Source organism: Schistocerca serialis, chromosome 4 (assembly GCF_023864345.2).
Source record: "Schistocerca serialis cubense isolate TAMUIC-IGC-003099 chromosome 4, iqSchSeri2.2, whole genome shotgun sequence".
NCBI lineage: Eukaryota > Metazoa > Arthropoda > Insecta > Orthoptera > Acrididae > Schistocerca > Schistocerca serialis.
Window position 1 is genome coordinate 207269150 of NC_064641.1, and position 22964 is coordinate 207292113.

The 22964-nt window shown below is 40.6% G+C and overlaps 1 protein-coding gene across 1 annotated transcript in view; it reads left to right on the forward strand.

Annotated features, from left to right (window-relative positions):
- The window catches only part of LOC126474352 (sodium/hydrogen exchanger 3), a 658867-nt gene that overhangs the window by 504277 nt on the left and 131626 nt on the right, over nt 1-22964 (forward strand). Inside the window, exons 4-7 of the mRNA XM_050101818.1 lie at nt 2881-3301; nt 6845-6934; nt 14476-14546; nt 14652-14888. Of these exons, the coding sequence (XP_049957775.1) occupies nt 2881-3301; nt 6845-6934; nt 14476-14546; nt 14652-14888 (819 nt within the window). The remainder of the gene's footprint in view (nt 1-2880; nt 3302-6844; nt 6935-14475; nt 14547-14651; nt 14889-22964) is intronic.

The following is a 22964-nucleotide window of genomic DNA, read 5'->3' on the forward strand; positions in this document are numbered from 1 at the left end:
GTTCAAAAAATTCAAAAGTGGTGATTTTGATGTGAGAAGCGACGAGTGCAGGAAACCACCAAAAAAGTTTGAAGACAATGAATTGCAGGCCTCATAGGATGAAGATGATGCTCAAACTCAACAGGAACTTGCAAAACAATTGAATGTGATGCAGAGAGCCATTTCTCTTCAGTTGAAAGCTATGGGAATGGTGCGGAATGTGAGAAAGTGGGTTCCGCACGAACTGAATGAAAGATAGCAAGCAAATCGAAAGACCACTTGTGAAATTCTGTTTGTCAGATACAAAAGAAAGTTGTTTCTCCATTGAATAGTGATAGGTGATGAAAAATGGATATATTATGAGAATCCTAAGTGTCATAAATCATGGGCAAATCCAGGCAAACCATAAATGGAAAGAAGACAATGCTCTGTTTGGTGGGACCTGTCATCTATTATGAACTGCTAAAATTAGGTGAAACCATTAACACTGATCACTACCAACAGCAAATGATCAATTGAAATGGAGCATTACTTGAAAAAGACTGGAATATGGAAAAAGGCAACACAGTCATATTGCTCCATGATAACGCTCCATCACACAGCAAAATGGGCCAGGGAAATGATCGAGGCATTCGGTTGGGAAATACTATGGCATGCGGCCTATTCTCAAGACTTGGCTCCATATGATTATCATCTATTGGCATCACTGGGACACACTCTTGCTGAACAACACTTCAGATCTTATGAAAATATACGGGAATGGCTAGCTGACTGGTTTACTTCAAAAGAAGAACTGTTTTTTTTTGTGTGGCATTCATAGCCAGCCAGAGAGGTGTGAGAAATATATAAATAGCAATGGAGACTATTTTAGATAGAGTATTGTTTATCAGTTTCAAACAACAGATGTGTAATTATTGCAACCAAATTCCGGTTTCATACTTTTACACTTGGTATGGTTTCCATTCATCTGTATTTTTCATTTTCACAGTCTCCTCTTTCTTTTGCTCCTGCTGCTTTTATCTCCAGCCATTTCTCTTTCTCTTTCACTGACACTTTATCCCTCCCATCATCACTGTCTCCTGTCTCTTTTCCTCCCACTGGGAGTATCTACTGTCTCTTCCACCATCACTCTGCTACTTTCTTTCAGCATAAAAAGCACAAATACGATCACATGCCAGAAGTTTTAGCAATTAAGGTAGAATGAGGATAGACGCATCTCGTTCCCCACTCCTCTGTCAGTATCTTTTAAAGAGGAACATATTTACATTTTTTGTGCTCTGATAGGAACATCCTTTCACTGGTTTCCTTCTTTTCCCTGCTACAGCTGGGTGTGCTGCACATGAGGAATGAATTCTCTATGTCAGTAACATTTTGACAGTTTATTTATATGCTTTGACACATTTGCATACCTTGGCACATAAATACAACAACAAATATTCATAATATTAGGTTAACACAAAATCATTTGCTTTACATTTTTTCTGGCGTCTTTTCGCATCGATTGCAGTTCATCAAAAATGCTCAGCTTCTGATTTGTATCATAAAAGGATGAAATTTTTTTTAGAAATATTTTACTGAATGTGCAGCTTTTCCAGTTTTATGATTTTTGGCAGTTTTTAAAGTTATTTTCAGACATGTTAAGACCCTTTTTAGATCAATTTTTATCACTCTAGAACCACGTTGGGCATACTTGTATTGGCCGGAAGTGCCCATTATACATAGAGCGTGTCATAAAGTTTTATTGTTGAAAAAATGCTGATCAATAATGTAGTTTGGTAACCTCAGAATCCTTTTGATGACCCTTTCCATATGTTCACTACGTCATTTAGAACTCCTTTTACACCTCAGACCTGTAATTACATGCATATTTTATGTGTGTAAGTTTGGTAAATTTGAACCTCAGGGTCTCAGTAACAGATAATGATGTCAAAAAAAGCTTCACAGTTTCCTGAGAACATCATCTTAAGGACGTCTGGTAAAATTTGTATGGTTTTCCACAGATAGAATTTATAGAAGCGGCCATCCCCACAATAGATATTTTTGTACTCAAAAACCATTTTTTTAGGGATTTTCTCATGAACAGCTGAAGAACAAATGGTACTTTTATAAGCCACCTAAGCTCAATCCTAGACCACACTTGCTGCAAAAGCACCAACCAATTGGCTCAATTTGTGTGGGTTGGAGGAAGTGTGTAATGTTTAAATTTTGACCCTGCACTGTAGGGTAGCTACAATATTCCCTATTCTTCCAATAGGTATACATAAGGTTGCAAGGCCAAAGACCATCCAAAACCCTTGACTCCTTATCTCTGTCATCAATAGAACACAAGAGATGGCCCCTTGAAAAATTGCATTTTCATGCACGGCTTTTTGGAACATATTAGTAATGTGCACAGTTGCGCCTCTAACATTTGTTTTTGTAACTTGATTGTTCACTCTGTTAAGTATTAAATTAAAAAGTCAAATGTTTTAAGATTCAGGTCTTATTGCGTGTCCTCATTTTTCTCTCATTTTTCACAGTCTTCTCTTTTTGACAAAAGTATGTATATTTGAAAAATATCCCATACTGAAAAGCTGGTTCACAAAAGGCAATAGCATCACCATATCTAGTTGAACACTTCTTAGCTGTTGGTAAAACAATGTTGTGGTCCTGCTTTAGTCAAAGTGTGTGATACTTCAAATATGTAACTGCCTAGTGTGCATTGCTGCAACATGCTCTTGTAAAATTTAAGTGTTTATTTGGTAGTAAAGCAGTATAAGAATTCATTCAGATGTATGCTGATGTCTCATTATGTACCCAGGTACCATCTTATGGCATGGATGTTTCATGCTTAAATCACCATAAAAGGTTCAGAATAGAACTCATAATGTTGTCAATGAACATTCATACTTTCTCTTACAGAATAACTTTCTGTGGTATAACAATGAAGAATTACGTGGAAGCAAATATATCACACAAATCTCATACCACAGTGAAATATGCCATGAAAATGCTAAGTTCCTCATCAGAAACCATAATATTTATGTTCCTTGGAGTTGCAACAGTGAATGATAATCACAATTGGAACACATGGTTTGTGGTTTTAACAGTTGCTTTTTGCTCTGTCTACCGCACTATTGGTGTTATACTGTTGACGGCTATTGCAAACCACTTCCGGCTCCACCAACTTACACGTGTTGACAAATTTGTAATGTCATATGGTGGACTGCGAGGGGCTGTAGCATTTGCCCTGGTCTTACTCATTGATCGCAAGCATGTTCCACTGCAACCTATGTTTGTTACAACAACTATTGCTGTCATATACTTCACTGTATTCATTCAGGTGAGTGAAAGAGTTTAATAATAAGAGCTTTAGGTTAAGTGCCTGAATTACCAGTGTCCAGTTAGAAACAAATTACCAGTTTCCAATTGGAAAGAAAATTCATTAGGGCATGCCACAAATGAAGTGTATACAGAGGTCAGTGATTTTCTGCTACTTATTTGCTAGAAAATGAAAGGAATATAATTTATGAAATAGAAATTCACACTTTTTCAAATATATTTCATTGTATTATTTTAACTGATATTTAACAGTTACTAGTACCAAACTAAAAATTTAATTGTAAGTCAATTATTTATCCTGGATTTCTTTCATGATGAAATTTTTGATTTTCAGAAGTGAAGTATCCATTATACAGGGTATCCGAAAAGTCTTTCCCTGATTACATAAATTGATAACTCAGGCTAGAAGTAAGATACAAATATGAAACTGGTGTCTAATTGTTTACAAACTATCAAAGTTTTTTCACACATCAGTAAACTTCCACATGAGCACCCTTGGTAGCATGTAGTCCATCTAGGCGATATTCAATTTCCATCCACACGTTAGCCAACATCACTGGAGGGATTGATTCAACGATTGTAGTTATCTGATGCCACAGGTTTTCATGATCTGGTACATGTGTTCGGTAGACCTCGTCCTTGACATAACCCCATAAAAAGAAGTCTAATGGGGTTATGTCAGGAGAGCATGGAGGCCAAAGCGTTGGCCCATCACAACCAATCCATCGCCCAGAAAAGGTCATATTGAGATAGGCACGGACGTCCAAATCCCAATGAGGCGGTACACTGTCATCGTGCTAAAACAAGACATCGGGGTGATACTGAAACAGCTGAGGAACAGCATACAGTTGCAACTTGTCCAGATACACTGCAGATGTGATGGTAGACTCGGCGAAGAAGAATGGCCCGATAAGTCAATCGTGCAATAGCGCGCACCAAACATTCACCTTTGGACTGCCTCTGGTGTACTCCATGACCTCGCCAGGTGGTTGTGAACCCCAAATGCGCACATTATGGCGATTCACTACTCCACTGACGAAAAAGGTCAATTCATTGGAAAAGGCAATTCATCTGAGATAACCATCATCATCCTCAATACGTGATAGCATTTCGACTGCAAAGTCATATCGATGTGTACTGTCATTGGGCAACAATCCCTGAACGATTTGCACTTTGTATGCACAAAACAATAAACGTCTGTGTAAAATGTCATGGAGAGAGCTTTTTGGCATCTGTAATTCACGTGAGGCCCTGCACACCGATTTCTTCGGACTTCGCAGAAAAGACTGCCTTACAGCTTCCACCCTGTCTGCTGAGGTTCTTGGGCGACCATACCTCGGAAGGTCAGCAAACAATCCTGTGTTCTTGAACTTCTCATACCAGGCTTTACTGCTCTTGACATCAGGTGGATTCCTTCCAAATGTTGTCTGGAAGTGTCTCTGCACTGTGGTTGGTGATCGTGTCTCATGGTACCATAGGACACACTGTGCCTTCTCCTGATTGGTTAACATGGCTTCTTGGGCACTGCACCTCATCCACTACTTACATACTGCGAACCTAAAACAGAAAAAAAACTTCGATAGTTGTAAACAATTCGACACAAGTTTCATATTTGTACCTTACTTCTAGCCTGAGTTATCAATTTATGTAATCAGGGAAAGTCTTTTCGGACATCCTGTATAAAATTTCTTTGTTACTGAATAGGTAGTCATGGTACTTGAATGTTTGTGAGTCATTTGTTTTGTTGATGAAACAGTAATATAAAAGTACATGTCAAAAAACTGTTTATATGAATGTAGAAATTAATAACAACAGTGAAATTTCATTAATTATAGATAAATAATGTGCAGGGACAGAGTATTAGCCACAGTACAGCTTAGGCCTTGTGAAATTTTGGGACCAGGCATTAAGTGAAATTGAAATTAAATTGTGAAGTGATTTGATGGTAATATTCATACTTTTCATTTTGAAAATAAAAGCTAGCTGATGTTGTTCACTGACTTCATGAGTAACATGTCTAAAGATTTTTGTAATTATGTTTTATTTTAAAATTATACGTAGGTTGGAACTTAAATAGTGGTAACACTGCTGTGGAGACACTATGCAATGGTATCTACTATTGTTGCTGATAGCACACATTGTTGACATACCTACCTTACCTCTGAGCAAATGGACTCGCCCATCCCACGTCATCAGTGTGGGCGCAATCGAGGGAAACACAGTCACTTGTGAGCAAGTGGTCTAACGTAACGGTGTCACTATGTTTCCGAATCGGCAACAGTGGAGTTGGATCAAGATTGAATGTGCCAGAGGTCATACTGCATGACAGTGGCATCAAGGTCTTCAAGAGGCGTGTGGGGAACTGGCATTGCCGTATAGAACAGTGGCACATTTTGTAAAAGCCTTCATCAAAGGTCAGCAAACTGTGGCAGATATGCATCGAGCAGGTCATTGTAGCATCTCTGAAGAAGTGCATGCTGTTGCCGTGTTAGTGCACAGTGAGCAATGCCATACAATTCGTGACCTCACCCATGAAACCGGATTAGCGCATACGACTGTATTTCACATCCTGAAGGAACGCCTGGTCATGTGAAAAATTGCAGCACTATGGGTTCCGCATGACTTGACAGAAATGCAGAAATGGCTGTGTTACAATGCTGCTCAGATGCACTTGGAGCACTATGAGGATGAAGGAGAAGCTTTCTTATGCCATATTGTAACACTGGATCAGACATGGGCCACATCATATGAGCCATAGCTGAAATGCCAATCCAATGAATGGCATCATTATTGGTCGTCGCAAAAGTCAAAAGTGCGTCAGAGCCCAAGTATAGTGAAAGTTATGGTGATTCTCATGTATGACTGTGATGGTGTTACCCTAACGCATTATGTTACTCCACAGCAGACTGTCAATGCACAGTATTACTGTTTGTTTTTGGAGCATCGCCTGCGACCAGCTTTGCGAAAGAAGTGGTGACACTTTCTGCGCAACCCACCCACCACTTTGCACGACAATACGTGGGCGCATACAGCGCAAGCTGTGGCTGCTCTGTTTGGTTGATGGGACTGGGAAGTACTGTACTATACACCATATTCCCTGGACTTAAGTCCTTGTGACTTTGATTTGATTCCGAAGATGAAGGAACCACTTTGTGGCATTTGCTTCAGAACTGTTCCGGAGATTCGACAGGCCGTAGACCACTCCACTTGCACATCAACAGAACAGGCTCTGCTAATGGTATTGTACCCCTTCCACATCACTGGCAACAGGTTCTACACAACGCTGGTGACTACTTTGAAGGACAGTAACAGGTGCAAACATGTAACTCTTTTTTATCAGCTGTGAAGAAATAGTTGCCATTATTTAAGTTCCAATCCTTGTAATTGGAACATAATGAAGCACTTTTGGAGCACAAAATTACTTTAATAATAAGTTGCTGAAGCTATTTTTACTTGGGAATGGGTGTTCACAAATCAGTTACTGAGATTTTATCTTTATTATCTGCAATATTAAAATTAATTATCATGTTTATTTATTTCACAGGGTATAACAATCAAACCTCTAGTTAGGATATTAAATGTGAAACGAGCAGAAAAGAGGAAACCCACAATGAATGAAAGGATACATGAAAGAGTAAGTACGGCAATGTACCATTATGTATTGTATCATTACTGAAGTAGTACAACAGCAGGAATATTGAAAACCATTGTAAATAGCAGGAACAGTAGGTCCAACTATATGATATGAGCGTTTCACAACTAATTGGAGCTATACTATTAAATTTTGGATGAGTGAATAGATTGATATAGTGTGTGGTGGGAATTTATGTGGCAGATTTTATATTCAGAAGAATTGTAAGAATATGTCCGTAGAGAATATAATGCAATACTAGGCCAATTTGATATGCTGAACAGTAAACATATTGATGTTAGTCCATGGTATACAATACTAATGTGATATAAAAGAATCATTAATAATGTGCTCCTCTTAGAAAGACAAAATTTGATAAAGAGTCACTACTGAAAAAAATTTGATAAAGAGTCACTACTGAAAATTAGTGTTAACTATTACAAGTTAGTATGAAGCTTTTCAGATGTAAATTTGCTTTTCTACAGAGTAACTGGAACATGATTGAAAAGAATACAGAAACTAATGTTAGTTTTAGAGAATTTTTCACAAGCCCAGAAATGGCAAAAGTCTTGATAGACTACTAACTACCTAAATCCATTTCTCTTTGTAATACCCCTACTTTTTAAATATGTACCCTTATGCTAGAGTTAAGAGTTTTGGATTATTTCCTTGATGCTGTCAGTGTAGGGGCTGTGGTAGAAACTTATCACTTGTATGTTGTCATCAACAGTGAATGTTCATTAGAGACAAGGGTATTATCAGGAGTGCCCCATGTAAGTGTTATAAAAAAGGCACTCCGTCATCAGGCCACAAGTGGCCCATCGGGACCATCTGACCGCCGTGTCATCCTCAGATGAGGATGCGGATAGGAGGGGCGTGTGGTCAGCACACCGCTCTCCCGGATGTAAGTGTTATAGGACTGCTCTTATTCTCTATATGCCTAAATGGTCTAACAGATAGTGTCGGTAGCAATCTGTGCCTCTTTACTGATGATACTGCAGTGTATGTGATTGTATCAACACTGAGTGACTTAGACAAAATTTTAGTTGGCATTACAAATGGCAGATTGCCCTAAATTTGGAAAAATGTAAGTTAATGCTGATGGGTAGGGAAAACAATCTCATAATGTTTGAATACAGCTTTAGTAGTGTAGTGTTTAACACAACCACGTTGACTAAATATCTAGGCCAAACATTGCAAAATGATATGAAATGGAATGAGCGGAAGTAGGGAAGGTGAATGGTTGACTCAGCCTATTGGAAGAATTTTAGGAAAGTGTGGTTCATCTGTAAAGGAAACTGCATGTAGAACACTAGTGTGACCCATTCTTGACTACTACTAGAGTTTCCAGAATGAAATTTTCACTCTGCAGGGGAGTGTGCGCTGATATGAAACTTCCTGGTAGATTAAAACTGTGTGCTGGGTCGAGACTTGAACTCGGGAAGTACTTGGAAGATGAGACGAGGTACTGGTGGAATTAAAACTCTGAGGATGGCGTGTGAGCCGTGCTTGGGTAACTCAGTTGGTAGAGCACTTGCCCGCGAAAGGCAAAGGTCCCGAGTTCGATACTACTAGAGTGTTTGGGATCTCCACCAGGTTGTATTAAAGGAAGACATTGAATATTTCAGGGGCTGACTCTAGATTTATCACCAGTAAGTTTGATCAACATGCAAGTATTATTGAGTTGCCCACGGAGATACTCAAATGGGAATCCCTGGAGGGAAGATGACACTTTTTTCATAGAACACACTTGAGTAAATCCAGAGAACTGGCATTTACAGCTGGCTGCAGAGCGATTCCACTGCCACCAAAGTACATTTTATGTAAGGACCATGAAGATAGGATAAGAGAAATTAGGCCTTATAGCGAGGCATATAGATAATCATTTTTCCCTCACTTTATTTGAGAGTGGAACTGGAAAAGAAAGGACTAGTAATGATACAAGGTACTCTCCACCACACACTGTTTGGTGACTTTTAGGGCATGTATGTAGATTTAGGTGAACTGTAATTGATATATCAGCCCTCCTGCAACTGAAGTGTGTTTATTAACAGAATAAGTTCCAGAAAGTGTCCATTTCATCTTGAGCTGTATACACACTTTTATGTCATACTTTTATCTAAATTCAATTCATATAAAAGTATCTGGGTGCTTGTTCCACTAGTAAAGTAACATTATAGGTATTGAGAGAGGCAGTTGGTATATATACTGTTCAGTCACATTAATTTGACCACCTGTCGAAAGCCTGAATAACCACATTGTGCAGTGTGGACTGCTGCAAAAAGTGCAGGAGGAGAGTCAGTGAAGTTTTGGAAGATACTGAGAGGGATATGGAGCCATGTCAACTCCAGTGCCGTGGCCAGCTGCTCTAGGTTTCTCAGTTGATGATCCGTGGTGCAAATGCCCTGACTGAGGTGGTCTCACAAATTCTTAATTGAGTTTAAATCCAGGAAGTTGGTGGCCAGAGGAGTATGGTAAACTCATCCTGGTGCTCTTCGAACCATGCGTGTACACTGTGAGGTGTGTGACGTGTTGCATTATCCTAATACGTACTTGTATTGATCCAGTGTGCCTTTCAGAAAGATGAGATCACCCAGGGAATCCCCTTCAGCCTGGAGCCTTCTGATGATTGTCGCAGGGTGTTTGTTTTCCACTGTTTATGCCATACATGCCAACAGCCGTCTGTCTGATGGAGTATAAAATGATTCCCCTGAAAAGGCCACCTGTTGCAACTCAGTAGAGGTCCTGTTATGGTATTGGTGTACAAATTCCAGCCTTCATCACCAATGAACAGCAGTCAGCATGAGTACCTGAACCAGTTGCGTGCTGCAGAGGCGTATACACAGCATTTTTCACTGTACAGTAATTGAGAAGATGCTGTTGGTAACCCTGTGAGTCATCTGAGTGGTTAATTGCTCAGCAGTTGCATGTCTGTCCACCCATACACTTCTGCACAGCTGTCATTCACCCCTGTCCTCTGTCGCCCATGGTGCACCACAGCTGCCTCATCACCAATTTTGTATAGCACCATTTTATCATGCACAATATACTTTAACTACAGTGGCATGTGTACAGATTACAGGCTTAGCTATTTTGGAAATGCTTCCAAACTCGTCCCGAAAGTGAATGAAAAAACCCTTTTGGTCATCAGATAAATCACTCCATTTCTGCATTACGATAATGACTGTATTATTTTCCACATCCCCCAACACATTTTATATACCCTCAACTGTTAGTGCTGCCACCTGTCATCTGTGAATGGTTGTTGCAAGTTGACTTCAAACTTTTCTGAAATGTGTGATTTGTAAAACATGATGCCTAGTTAGTTATGGAGTGAGCACCCATCTACTTGTAAGCAGTTTTGTTGCATGTTTAGATAAATGTCTAATGCAGTAGTCCATATATGCTTGAAGATAGAAAGAACACATTTTGAAACTGTTTGTATTAATAAAGAAATTTGAGTTATGGCACAAGTTGTGTATTGTTAATACATTCCAAATCTTACCATTTTTCACTCATTTAATTGCAGTCTCAGGTCACAGGATGATACACTAGCAGCTAATAATTTAACTTTCACTTCCATTATGATTAATGTACAGTTGTTTTCTGAAACTACCATGCACAATAACTGTATCCAGTATTATTTGTAACATCACAACTGCAGCCATAATAACATTTTTATGGAGAACAAAATTTCTCACGTTTTATGTTTTCTTTGGTGTTATCATGATATTCAACATTCATTTTCATACAAATTTCTGCAAAAAGTGCATCATATTCACACTCAAAGTCAGCCTTGGAATAAAGCAGAAAAGGCGGGCTACACAAAAATTTTTGATCATGTAATGTAGCTTTAGTGTGGTGAGCAAGAGTTTCATCATTGACATGCTGGGGTATGCCCACCTGTATTATAGATTCACAGTGCTTGGAAGGGTAGGAAAGTATGCTAAGTCACTGCCTTAATGGTAATTGTGATCTGACAATAGTGACTCTAGTAGTAACCTTCCTTCTTCTCATTGCATTGTATTACAACAGATTTAATTTATACAAAGAAACATTGCTTTTTAAGATGGGTATCTACTTAATGGGCTTTGATGAATCATTGTTGCTTCTGTCTGAAATACGCTAATCTTTACTAGTGGTGGAGTCTTAGGTTGGTACAACCTGATGTCAGATGTATACATTCCTCCTCAAGATGCTCCATAAGATAACAATAATTTCCACCCTCTTTCTAATCAGGATGTCCCCGAACTGAGTGACTTCCTTGTTGGAAGCAAACTGCAGATATCATGCCTACCAATTTTAATGTTTTTAACCAATATTGTGTTACAAGTTTTATTTATCATAATCTTATAATGATTATCAATGGTAAGTCTCACATTAGAACACAAATACCTTTTTAATGTTGTTTCACAAAATACTTTTGCTTCCATATTTTCTTTACACCATTGGACATGATTGGAACAAGGAGCGAAACCTTTGCATGCATTTGTACATTCAGCACTCTGCCACTGCCTTTGTTATTGATACTTTGTATATCGTGGAGAGTCAAGTAGAGCTAATTGATATTAGAAAGATTTTTTAAAAGAGGCAAAGTTTACATTGTTTTAGTTTCATATTTTGAACAATATAAAGAGAATGACAGTAAGAGTAAGTTCTTCATTTTACTTGTGTTTTGTATGCTTTCCCGTATTTTACACTTTCCTTCATTTTACACTTTTTTGGGCCATTCAGCTGTGAAGTGTAAAAAGGGGGTTTTACTGTAGTAACTAAACACAAATGACACATGATCCATATCTAATTCCTTCACCCAATGATTACTACTCATATTAATTGATGTGCCTCCCAAGCACATATCAGCCTCCAGAAGCTACCAACACACTACTCTCGCTTTACGCTAAGTCCACTGGGGCCAGATCCTGATATAAAGTCAGTCACTAGAACAAACTATAATCTAAAGAAAGGAAAATAAACATTACAGCTTGTAGAATAATAAATATATGAAAGGCAAAACTATGAATTAACGCAAACCCTCAACAGTAAGAAGAAATAAGCACGAAGTGCATGTAAGTCTCTCTCTTTCTGTTACAAGTCTGGTATAAAACAATTAGAAATGTGTAACTGGCTCATATCCAAGGGATATGGCTGCCATTTGTTTGTGAAATATGTTCATCATATTGAAATTTAACCAGTGGGTGAAAGTGCATTTATGATGACAGCAGTTTTTCTATAATGTGCTGCAATTGGTAATGGTGCAATGAATCATGAGAAATCGAGAGAACCATTCATGAGTGAAATGTTGATAGCCAATTAGAATATTATTCTCTGTATCTTAAGCTTCATAAATAAAGTTAGCTGACATTTTCCTTACCTTGTTGAACTCATATTCAGAAAGATGCTGGTTCCAATCCACATCCAGCCATCCTGTTTTAAGTTTTCCACGATTCCCTAAATCGCTTCAAGCAAATTCTGGAATGGTTACTCTGAAAGGGTACAGCCAACTTGATTCCCCATCCTTCCCTGATCCAATGAGACTGATGACCTTGGTGTTTGGTCCCATCCTCCAAATCAACCAAACAACTAATACCATACTAACTAAATGGACCAGTAATGAAATGTGCTGCTCTTCTTTGGTTTTTCTCTATTTCCTCTATCAGTCCTGTTAAGTATGGATCCCAGCATGGAGCAAATTCAAGTAAGTTTTGTAAGCTACTACTTCCTTTGTTGATGGACTACACTTCCTGAGGATTCTTCCAGTGAATCCCAATCTAGCATCAGCCTTACCTGCAGCAAATTTTATGTGGTCATTCCACTTCAAATTGCTCCATATGCATGCTCCTAGATATTTTATGGAAATAACTGTTTCCAGTGATGGTCTTGTAATCATGTAATCATGCAGTAAATGGGGTTTCTGCCTACTTATTTGGAATATGTTACATTTGTTTATGTTGAGAGTCAGTACCACTCTCTGCACCAAGCTATGATCCTCAGCAGGTCCTCCTGCATTTCTCAACAATTTTCAAGTGTTGCCACTTCTGTACATGCAACATCATCATCATCATCATTATCATCATCATCTTCATCCACTAAAAGCCTCTTGGAATTTTTGACAGTATCTCCTAGGTCATTTGTATATACTGTGAAAAGTACTGGTCCTTCAATGCTCCCTTGGGGCACACCCAAAGTTACTTTTACTTCCAGAGACTCCTACCATTTTGAACGACATGCTGTGTTCAGTTTATAGAAACTCTTCAGCCCAATCACACAGTTTGCCTGATATTCTGTATGCTCATAGTTTGCTCATCATGTGGCTATGTGGAACCATACCAAAGGAGGAACACGGCATCTTCCTGGACACCTGTATCTACTGCTTTCTGGGTCTCATGAATGAACAGAGTGATCTGTTGATTCCTACAGAAGAGATTTTTAGTCTCCAGAAGTGACATCATATGCTAACATAAATGTATTCCAAAATTCTACAACAGATTGACATCAGAGGTATAGCCCCTCAGTAGTATTTGAGGACCTCTTTTTTTTTTTTTTTTTTTTTTTTAAAAAAAAAAAAAAAAAATAGGAACAACATGTGATTTTTCCCAATCTTAGGAATGCTTCACCGCTATAGAGACCTACGTAACACTGCTGCTTGAAGAGAGGCAAGTCCTTTCACATACTCTGTGTAGCATCCAGTGGAATGTCAGTTGCTTTTCTGTCCCTTGGCAGCTTATTTTGATATGTCATTCTGTTGTTTTTGCAACATTTTAAAAGAAGCACTACAATGTGCTCTGTCTCTGTGAAACAGTTTTGGAAAAAGACTTAGTATTTCGGCCTTTTCTTTGGTATGCTCTGTGTTTCAGTGCCATTATGGTCACAGAGTGTCTGCCCTGATGGCTTTGATCCATTTATTGATTTAACATAAGACCAAATTTTTTAGGATTTTCTGTCAAGTCTATCAACAGAATTTTACTGTAAGGGTCATTGAATGCTTTGTGCATAGCCTTCCTTATGTTAATTTTGGCTTTTTTAGTTTTGAATTTGTAGTTAAGCTCTCTTTACTTCGGTAGCAGCTTGTTAACATTGTTGTTGAACCATGTTAGGTCTTTTCCATCTCACACAATTTTTCTCAGCACATACCTATCTAAAATGTATTGTTCGATGGCCTTGAACTGTATCTATTGGGGCTCAATGTTGTCAGTGCTGGAAATGAAATTTTCATATTGACCTACCCAGTAATCTGAAATCTGTCTCTTGTCACTCTAGCTAAACAGAAGGATCTTCCTGTCTTTCGTTGTATTCCTACTTACAGTCATATTCAGTGATGCTGTAATGAATGGCCTTATGATCACTGATTCGCTGTTCTACACTAACCAAAGTGAGCACTTCAGGTCTGTCATCTAGATGTAGTTACTTTTGCCTGTGTTTTTTGTTTGATTGAGTCTTGATACCAGAAGTTAGATTCTAATAAATTTCAAATTTGTATTAATTCCATTCAGTATTTAGTGTTCATGTTCCAAGACATAATGTCACTGACTGTTATATTTTTTCAGTTAATGGATCATGTGATGGCTGGAATTGAAGATATCCTTGGACAACACGGAAATTATCATCTCAGAGACAAGTAATTTAAACTGATTTATTAAAATGTGCTTCTTTATTCAATTTATTTGTATAGTATTTGCATCAAAACAGAATGAACTGACCAAAAGCCAATTTGACATTTCAGGTTTAAACGTTTTGATAACAAATTCATCCGTCCGTACCTGTTGCGAGATCATCAAGGAGCAGAACCAAAAATACTTGAAACTTATTCAAAATTGGCAATGAAAGATGCCATGGAGTATATGCGTCGAAATGCATCAACTGTTGGAAATATTTCTGGAACAGAATCTATGTCGGCAATATTTAGAAATTTCACTAGTGGGAATATAAATGGAAATATGAGTACTAACTTTAATGGAAGGTGAGTTAATATTGCTTACTGCTTTATTACCCTACTTTATCATTACATTAACCACAGTTGAACTGTTTGCAAAAAAGACATAGTATTGTTTTCCATTTTATCATGAAGTATAAATTTCCTATCAACTCCAGTAAATTACAAGAGTAAAATTGGGAAGTGAAAGGTAATGAATAAACTTCTACAGAAACCAGAATGCAGGCAGAGACATGAAGGAGAGGAAAGTGAGGCAATAATTGAGAAGACAGTGAGACAAGATTGTAGTTTACCCTCCATATTATTCAATCTGTGCAGTAAGAAACTAGTAAAGGAATTAAGGAGTAAATTTGAAAGGGAATTGAAGGTGAGAGTGAAGAAATAAAAACTTTAAAATTTACCTGTGACACAGTAATTTTGGCACTGATGCCCAAGGACTTGAAAGTTCAGCTGAATGGAATGTACTGTGTCTTGGAAAGAGATTATTGGATACACACAAATTAGAAATAAAAACAAGTTTAGTTGAATTAGGTCAAATGATGCTGAGGGAATTCAGTGAGGAAATAACACACAGAAAATATAAACAAGTTTCGCTATTTAGGCAGCAGATTTACCATGGCAGAAGTAAAGAGAATATAAAAGGCACACTGACAATAGCAAGAAAAGCTTTTCTAAAAAGCAGGCATCGAGTCATTGACAGGCACATAAACAATACTGAGAACTTTTCCAGCTTACCATATTTTCTGAGAAAGATATAAATGTTAACACTGAATGTAAATTTAAGTGTTAGGAAGTCTCTTTCCAAAAGTAATGGTTTGGAGTCTGGCCTTACAGAAGTAAAATAATAACAGTAAACGGTAGAGATAAGAAGAGAAGGGTAGCTGTTGAAATGTTGCATTACAGAGAAATGCTGAAGAGTGTATGTGTAGAATGAGAAACTGATGAAGTACTAAACTAAATTGGAGTGAAGAAACTTTATGTTACTATTTGACTAAAATAAAGGATTAGTTGATAGGACACATGCTGTAGCTCCAAGGAATTATTATTTTGGCATTAGAAAGAAGTGTAGGGGGTAGAAATTGTAGAGGCAGACTATAATAATAATGATGTAGTGTGAGCAGCTTGTTGCAAATCTTTCAATTAGACGTCACTTTGGTGCCTTGTGTGTCGCTAACCCACACTAGTAATACAAACAGGCAAAGGGCCTACAGTTTAACATTGAATCCGAACCATGTGTTGTTCCTGATGAATCTTCGCATCATTGAGAGTTGAAAGCTAGAAAGACAGTCTGAAAAATTTCCATGATCTGACTGAGATTCAGTCACGTGACCTCACATACATTGATCAGGGTTGGTTGTTTTTTATATATATATATATATATATATATATATATATATATATATATATATATATATATATATATATATATATATATATATATATATATATATATGGTTATAATAGAGGGAAACATTCCACGTAGGAATATATATCTAAAAACAAAGATGATGTGACTTACCAAATGAAAGTGCTGGCAGGTCGACAGACACACAAACAAACACAAACATACACACAAAATTCAAGCTTTCGCAACAAACTGTTGCCTCATCAGGAAAGAGGGAAGGAGAGGGAAAGACGAAAGGATGTGGGTTTTAAGGAAGAGGGTAAGGAGTCATTCCGATCCCGGGAGCGGAAAGACTTACCTTAGGGGGAAAAAAGGACGGGTATACACTCGCACAAACACACATATCCATCCACACATATACAGACACAAGCAGACATATTTAAAGACAAAGAGTTTGGGCAGAGATGTCAGTCGAGGCAGAAGTGCAGAGGCAAAGATGTTGTTGAATGACAGGTGAGGTATGAGTGGCGGCAACTTGAAATTAGCGGAGATTGAGGCCTGGTGGATAACGGGAAGAGAGGATATATTGAAGAGCAAGTTCCCATCTCCGGAGTTCGGATAGGTTGGTGTTAGTGGGAAGTATCCAGATAACCCGGACGGTGTAACACTGTGCCAAGATGTGCTGGCCGTGCACCAAGGCATGTTTAGCCACAGGGTGATCCTCATTACCAACAAACACTGTCTGCCTGTGTCCATTCATGCGAATGGACAGTTTGTTGCTGGTCATTCCCACATAGAATGCGTCACAGTGTAGGCAGGTCAGTTGGTAGATCACGTGGGTGCTTTCACACGTGGCTCTGCCTTTGATCGTGTACACCTTCCGGGTTACAGGACTGGAGTAGGTGGTGGTGGGAGGGTGCATGGGACAGGTTTTACACCGGGGGCGGTTACAAGGGTAGGAGCCAGAGGGTAGGGAAGGTGGTTTGGGGATTTCATAGGGATGAACTAAGAGGTTACGAAGGTTAGGTGGACGGCGGAAAGACACTCTTGGTGGAGTGGGGAGGATTTCATGAAGGATGGATCTCATTTCTGGGCAGGATTTTAGGAAGTCGTATCCCTGCTGGAGAGCCACATTCAGAATCTGATCCAGTCCCGGAAAGTATCCTGTCACAAGTGGGGCACTTTTGTGGTTCTTCTGTGGGAGGTTCTGGGTTTGAGAGGATGAGGAAGTTGCTCTGGTTATTTGCTTCTGTACCAGGTCGGGAGGGTAGTTGCGGGATGCGAAAGCTGTTGTCAGGTTGTTGGTGTAGTGATTCAGGCATTCCGGACTGGAGCAGATTCGTTTGCCACGAAGACCTAGGCTGTAGGGAAGGGACCGTTTGATGTGGAATGGGTGGCAGCTGTCGTAATGGAGGTACTGTTGCTTGTTGGTGGGTTTGATGTGGACGGACGTGTGAAGTTGGCCATTGGACAGGTGGAGGTCAACATCAAGGAAAGTGGCATGGGATTTGGAGTAGGACCAGGTGAATCTGATGGAACCAAAGGAGTTGAGGTTGGAGAGGAAATTCTGGAGTTCTTCTTCACTGTGAGTCCAGATCATGAAGATGTCATCAATAAATCTGTACCAAACTTTGGGTTGGCAGGCCTGGGTAACCAAGAAGGCTTCCTCTAAGCGACCCATGAATAGGTTGGCGTACGAAGGGGCCATCCTGGTACCCATGGCTGTTCCCTTTAATTGCTGGTATGTCTGGCCTTCAAAAGTGAAGAAGTTGTGGGTCAGGATGAAGCTGGCTAAGGTAATGAGGAAAGAGGTTTTAGGCAGGGTGGCAGGTGATCGGCGTGAAAGGAAGTGCTCCATCGCAGCGAGGCCCTGGACGTGCGGGATATTTGTGTATAAGGAAGTGGCATCAATGGTTACAAGGATGGTTTCTGGGGGTAACGGATTGGGTAAGGATTCCAGGCGTTCGAGAAAGTGGTTGGTGTCTTTGATGAAGGATGGGAGACTGCACGTAATGGGTTGAAGGTGTTGATCTACGTAGGCAGAGATACGTTCTGTGGGGGCTTGGTAACCAGCTACAATGGGACGGCCAGGATGATTGGGTTTGTGAATTTTAGGAAGAAGGTAGAAGGTAGGGGTGCGGGGTGTCGGTGGGGTCAGGAGGTTGATGGAGTCAGGTGAAAGGTTTTGTAGGGGGCCTAAGGTTCTGAGGATTCCCTGAAGCTCTGCCTGGACATCAGGAATGGGATTACCTTGGCAAACTTTGTATGTGGTGTTGTCTGAAAGCTGACGCAGTCCCTCAGCCACATACTCCCGACGATCAAGTACCACGGTCGTGGAACCCTTGTCCGCCGGAAGAATGATGATGGACCGGTCAGCCTTCAGATCACGGATAGCCTGGGCTTCAGCAGTGGTGATGTTGGGAGTAGGATTAAGGTTTTTTAAGAAGGATTGAGAGGCAAGGCTGGAAGTCAGAAATTCCTGGAAGGTTTGGAGAGGGTGATTTTGAGGAAGAGGTGGTGGGTCCCGCTGTGACGGAGGACGGAACTGTTCCAGGCAGGGTTCAATTTGGATAGTGTCTTGGGGAGTTGGATCATTAGGGGTAGGATTAGGATCATTTTTTTTTTCGTGGCAAAGTGATACTTCCAGCAGAGAGTACGAGTGTAGGACAGTAAATCTTTGACGAGGGCTGTTTGGTTGAATCTGGGAGTGGGGCTGAAGGTGAGGCCTTTGGATAGGACAGAGGTTTCGGATTGGGAGAGAGGTTTGGAGGAAAGGTTAACTACTGAGTTAGGGTGTTGTGGTGCCAGATTGTGTTGCTTGGAATTTTGAGGTTTTGGAGGGAGTGGAGCTGGAAGTGGGAGACTGAGTAGATGGGAGAGACTGGGTTTGTGTGCAATGAGAGGTGGTTGAGGTTTGCTGGAAAGGTTGTGAAGGGTGAGTGAGTTGCCTTTCCGGAGGTGGGAAACCAGGAGATTGGATAGTTTTTTTAGGTGAAGGGTGGCATGCTGCTCTAATTTGCGGTTGGCCTGGAGGAGGATGCTCTGAATAGCCGGTGTGGATGTGGGAGAGGAAAGATTGAGTACTTTTATTAAGGATAGGAGTTGACGGGTGTGTTCATTGGCTGAGTTGATGTGTAGGTGAAGGATTAGGTGGGTGAGGGCAATGGATTGTTCGGTTTGGAACTGGTATAGGGACTGATGGAAAGAAGGGTTGCAGCCAGAGATGGGAACTTTAAGTGTGAGGCCTTTGGGGGTTATGCCAAATGTCAGACAAGCCTGAGAAGATAAAATATGTGAGCGTAATCTGGCTAGGGTGAAGGCATGTTTGCGGAGGGAATGTAAATAAAACTTAATGGGGTCGTTGTGGGGGTGTTGTGAGGGTGACATGGTATTAGAAGGTGGAAAGTGTAACATGAGGTTGAAATGAAAATGAAAGATAAAAATATATGGGGAGAGATAAGGGTGAACTAGAAAATAACTGGAGATCTGGTATGAAAAAATGCGAAAATGTGTTGGTTAAGTTGATCCTGTGGTGAACTTGGGTTGGTAGACAGCGATGTGCATGAAGGTTAAGTGGTTGTGTTGCCGCTAAAACACGTTAAAGGACGGAGAAATTCGGGAAAATTTCGAAAAAACGTGTAAATGTATTAAAAGGCGTGGTGTTGTGGTGAAAGATTACGAAAATGGGGCTAACAATTGTAAATAATGACGTTAAAACCGGTGGAGAGCGGCTAAAAATGATCAGTGATGTACGAAAAACGGAAGTGGAAATAAAGTAAAAGTTATTAGAACTAGCCGAAATGGTTGTTTAATACGTGAAGGCAGCTGTTATTGAACTAGAAACGGTTAGCGGTATTGTTGAAAGCGCAAAATAAAAATTTTTTGGTTATGGTTTGGAAGTGGGTTACGTATTATAGAGTATATATAGGCGGGATAAAATTGTATTACGGTAAAAAGGGAAGGTGAATAGAAAGTGAGACTACTGGTAAACGCAGAAAGAGAAAATAAGACGACAGGAAAGATTTCGAGATGCAACAGCGACAATAACAAACGTAATTGTTGGGTTCAAATTAATGATATGGTTATAATAGAGGGAAACATTCCACGTAGGAAATATATATCTAAAAACAAAGATGATGTGACTTACCAAATGAAAGTGCTGGCAGGTCGACAGACACACAAACAAACACAAACATACACACAAAATTCAAGCTTTCGCAACAAACCGTTGCCTCATCAGGAAAGAGGGAAGGAGAGGGAAAGACGAAAGGATGTGGGTTTTAAGGAAGAGGGTAAGGAGTCATTCCAATCCCGGGAGCGGAAAGACTTACCTTAGGGGGAAAAAAGGACGGGTATACACTCGCACAAACACACATATCCATCCACACATATACAGACACAAGCAGACATATTTAAAGACAAAGAGTTTGGGCAGAGATGTCAGTCGAGGCAGAAGTGCAGAGGGAAAGATGTTGTTGAATAGATGTCAGTCGAGGCAGAAGTGCAGAGGCAAAGATGTTGTTGAATAGATGTCAGTCGAGGCAGAAGTGCAGAGGCAAAGATGTTGTTGAATAGATGTCAGTCGAGGCAGAAGTGCAGAGGCAAAGATGTTGTTGAATAGATGTCAGTCGAGGCAGAAGTGCAGAGGCAAAGATGTTGTTGAATAGATGTCAGTCGAGGCAGAAGTGCAGAGGCAAAGATGTTGTTGAATAGATGTCAGTCGAGGCAGAAGTGCAGAGGCAAAGATGTTGTTGAATAGATGTCAGTCGAGGCAGAAGTGCAGAGGCAAAGATGTTGTTGAATAGATGTCAGTCGAGGCAGAAGTGCAGAGGCAAAGATGTTGTTGAATAGATGTCAGTCGAGGCAGAAGTGCAGAGGCAAAGATGTTGTTGAATAGATGTCAGTCGAGGCAGAAGTGCAGAGGCAAAGATGTTGTTGAATAGATGTCAGTCGAGGCAGAAGTGCAGAGGCAAAGATGTTGTTGAATAGATGTCAGTCGAGGCAGAAGTGCAGAGGCAAAGATGTTGTTGAATAGATGTCAGTCGAGGCAGAAGTGCAGAGGCAAAGATGTTGTTGAATAGATGTCAGTCGAGGCAGAAGTGCAGAGGCAAAGATGTCCTATCCTCTGGCTGCAACCCTTCTTTCCATCAGTCCCTATACCAGTTCCAAACCGAACAATCCATTGCCCTCACCCACCTAATCCTTCACCTACACATCAACTCAGCCAATGAACACACCCGTCAACTCCTATCCTTAATAAAAGTACTCAATCTTTCCTCTCCCACATCCACACCGGCTATTCAGAGCATCCTCCTCCAGGCCAACCGCAAATTAGAGCAGCATGCCACCCTTCACCTAAAAAAACTATCCAATCTCCTGGTTTCCCACCTCCGGAAAGGCAACTCACTCACCCTTCACAACCTTTCCAGCAAACCTCAACCACCTCTCATTGCACACAAACCCAGTCTCTCCCATCTACTCAGTCTCCCACTTCCAGCTCCACTCCCTCCAAAACCTCAAAATTCCAAGCAACACAATCTGGCACCACAACACCCTAACTCAGTAGTTAACCTTTCCTCCAAACCTCTCTCCCAATCTGAAACCTCTGTCCTATCCAAAGGCCTCACCTTCAGCCCCACTCCCAGATTCAACCAAACAGCCCTCGTCAAAGATTTACTGTCCTACACTCGTACTCTCTGCTGGAAGTATCACTTTGCCACGAAAAAAAAAATGATCCTAATCCTACCCCTAATGATCCAACTCCCCAAGACACTATCCAAATTGAACCCTGCCTGGAACAGTTCCGTCCTCCGTCACAGCGGGACCCACCACCTCTTCCTCAAAATCACCCTCTCCAAACCTTCCAGGAATTTCTGACTTCCAGCCTTGCCTCTCAATCCTTCTTAAAAAACCTTAATCCTACTCCCAACATCACCACTGCTGAAGCCCAGGCTATCCGTGATCTGAAGGCTGACCGGTCCATCATCATTCTTCCGGCGGACAAGGGTTCCACGACCGTGGTACTTGATCGTCGGGAGTATGTGGCTGAGGGACTGCGTCAGCTTTCAGACAACACCACATACAAAGTTTGCCAAGGTAATCCCATTCCTGATGTCCAGGCAGAGCTTCAGGGAATCCTCAGAACCTTAGGCCCCCTACAAAACCTTTCACCTGACTCCATCAACCTCCTGACCCCACCGACACCCCGCACCCCTACCTTCTACCTTCTTCCTAAAATTCACAAACCCAATCATCCTGGCCGTCCCATTGTAGCTGGTTACCAAGCCCCCACAGAACGTATCTCTGCCTACGTAGATCAACACCTTCAACCCATTACGTGCAGTCTCCCATCCTTCATCAAAGACACCAACCACTTTCTCGAACGCCTGGAATCCTTACCCAATCCGTTACCCCCAGAAACCATCCTTGTAACCATTGATGCCACTTCCTTATACACAAATATCCCGCACGTCCAGGGCCTCGCTGCGATGGAGCACTTCCTTTCACGCCGATCACCTGCCACCCTGCCTAAAACCTCTTTCCTCATTACCTTAGCCAGCTTCATCCTGACCCACAACTTCTTCACTTTTGAAGGCCAGACATACCAGCAATTAAAGGGAACAGCCATGGGTACCAGGATGGCCCCTTCGTACGCCAACCTATTCATGGGTCGCTTAGAGGAAGCCTTCTTGGTTACCCAGGCCTGCCAACCCAAAGTTTGGTACAGATTTATTGATGACATCTTCATGATCTGGACT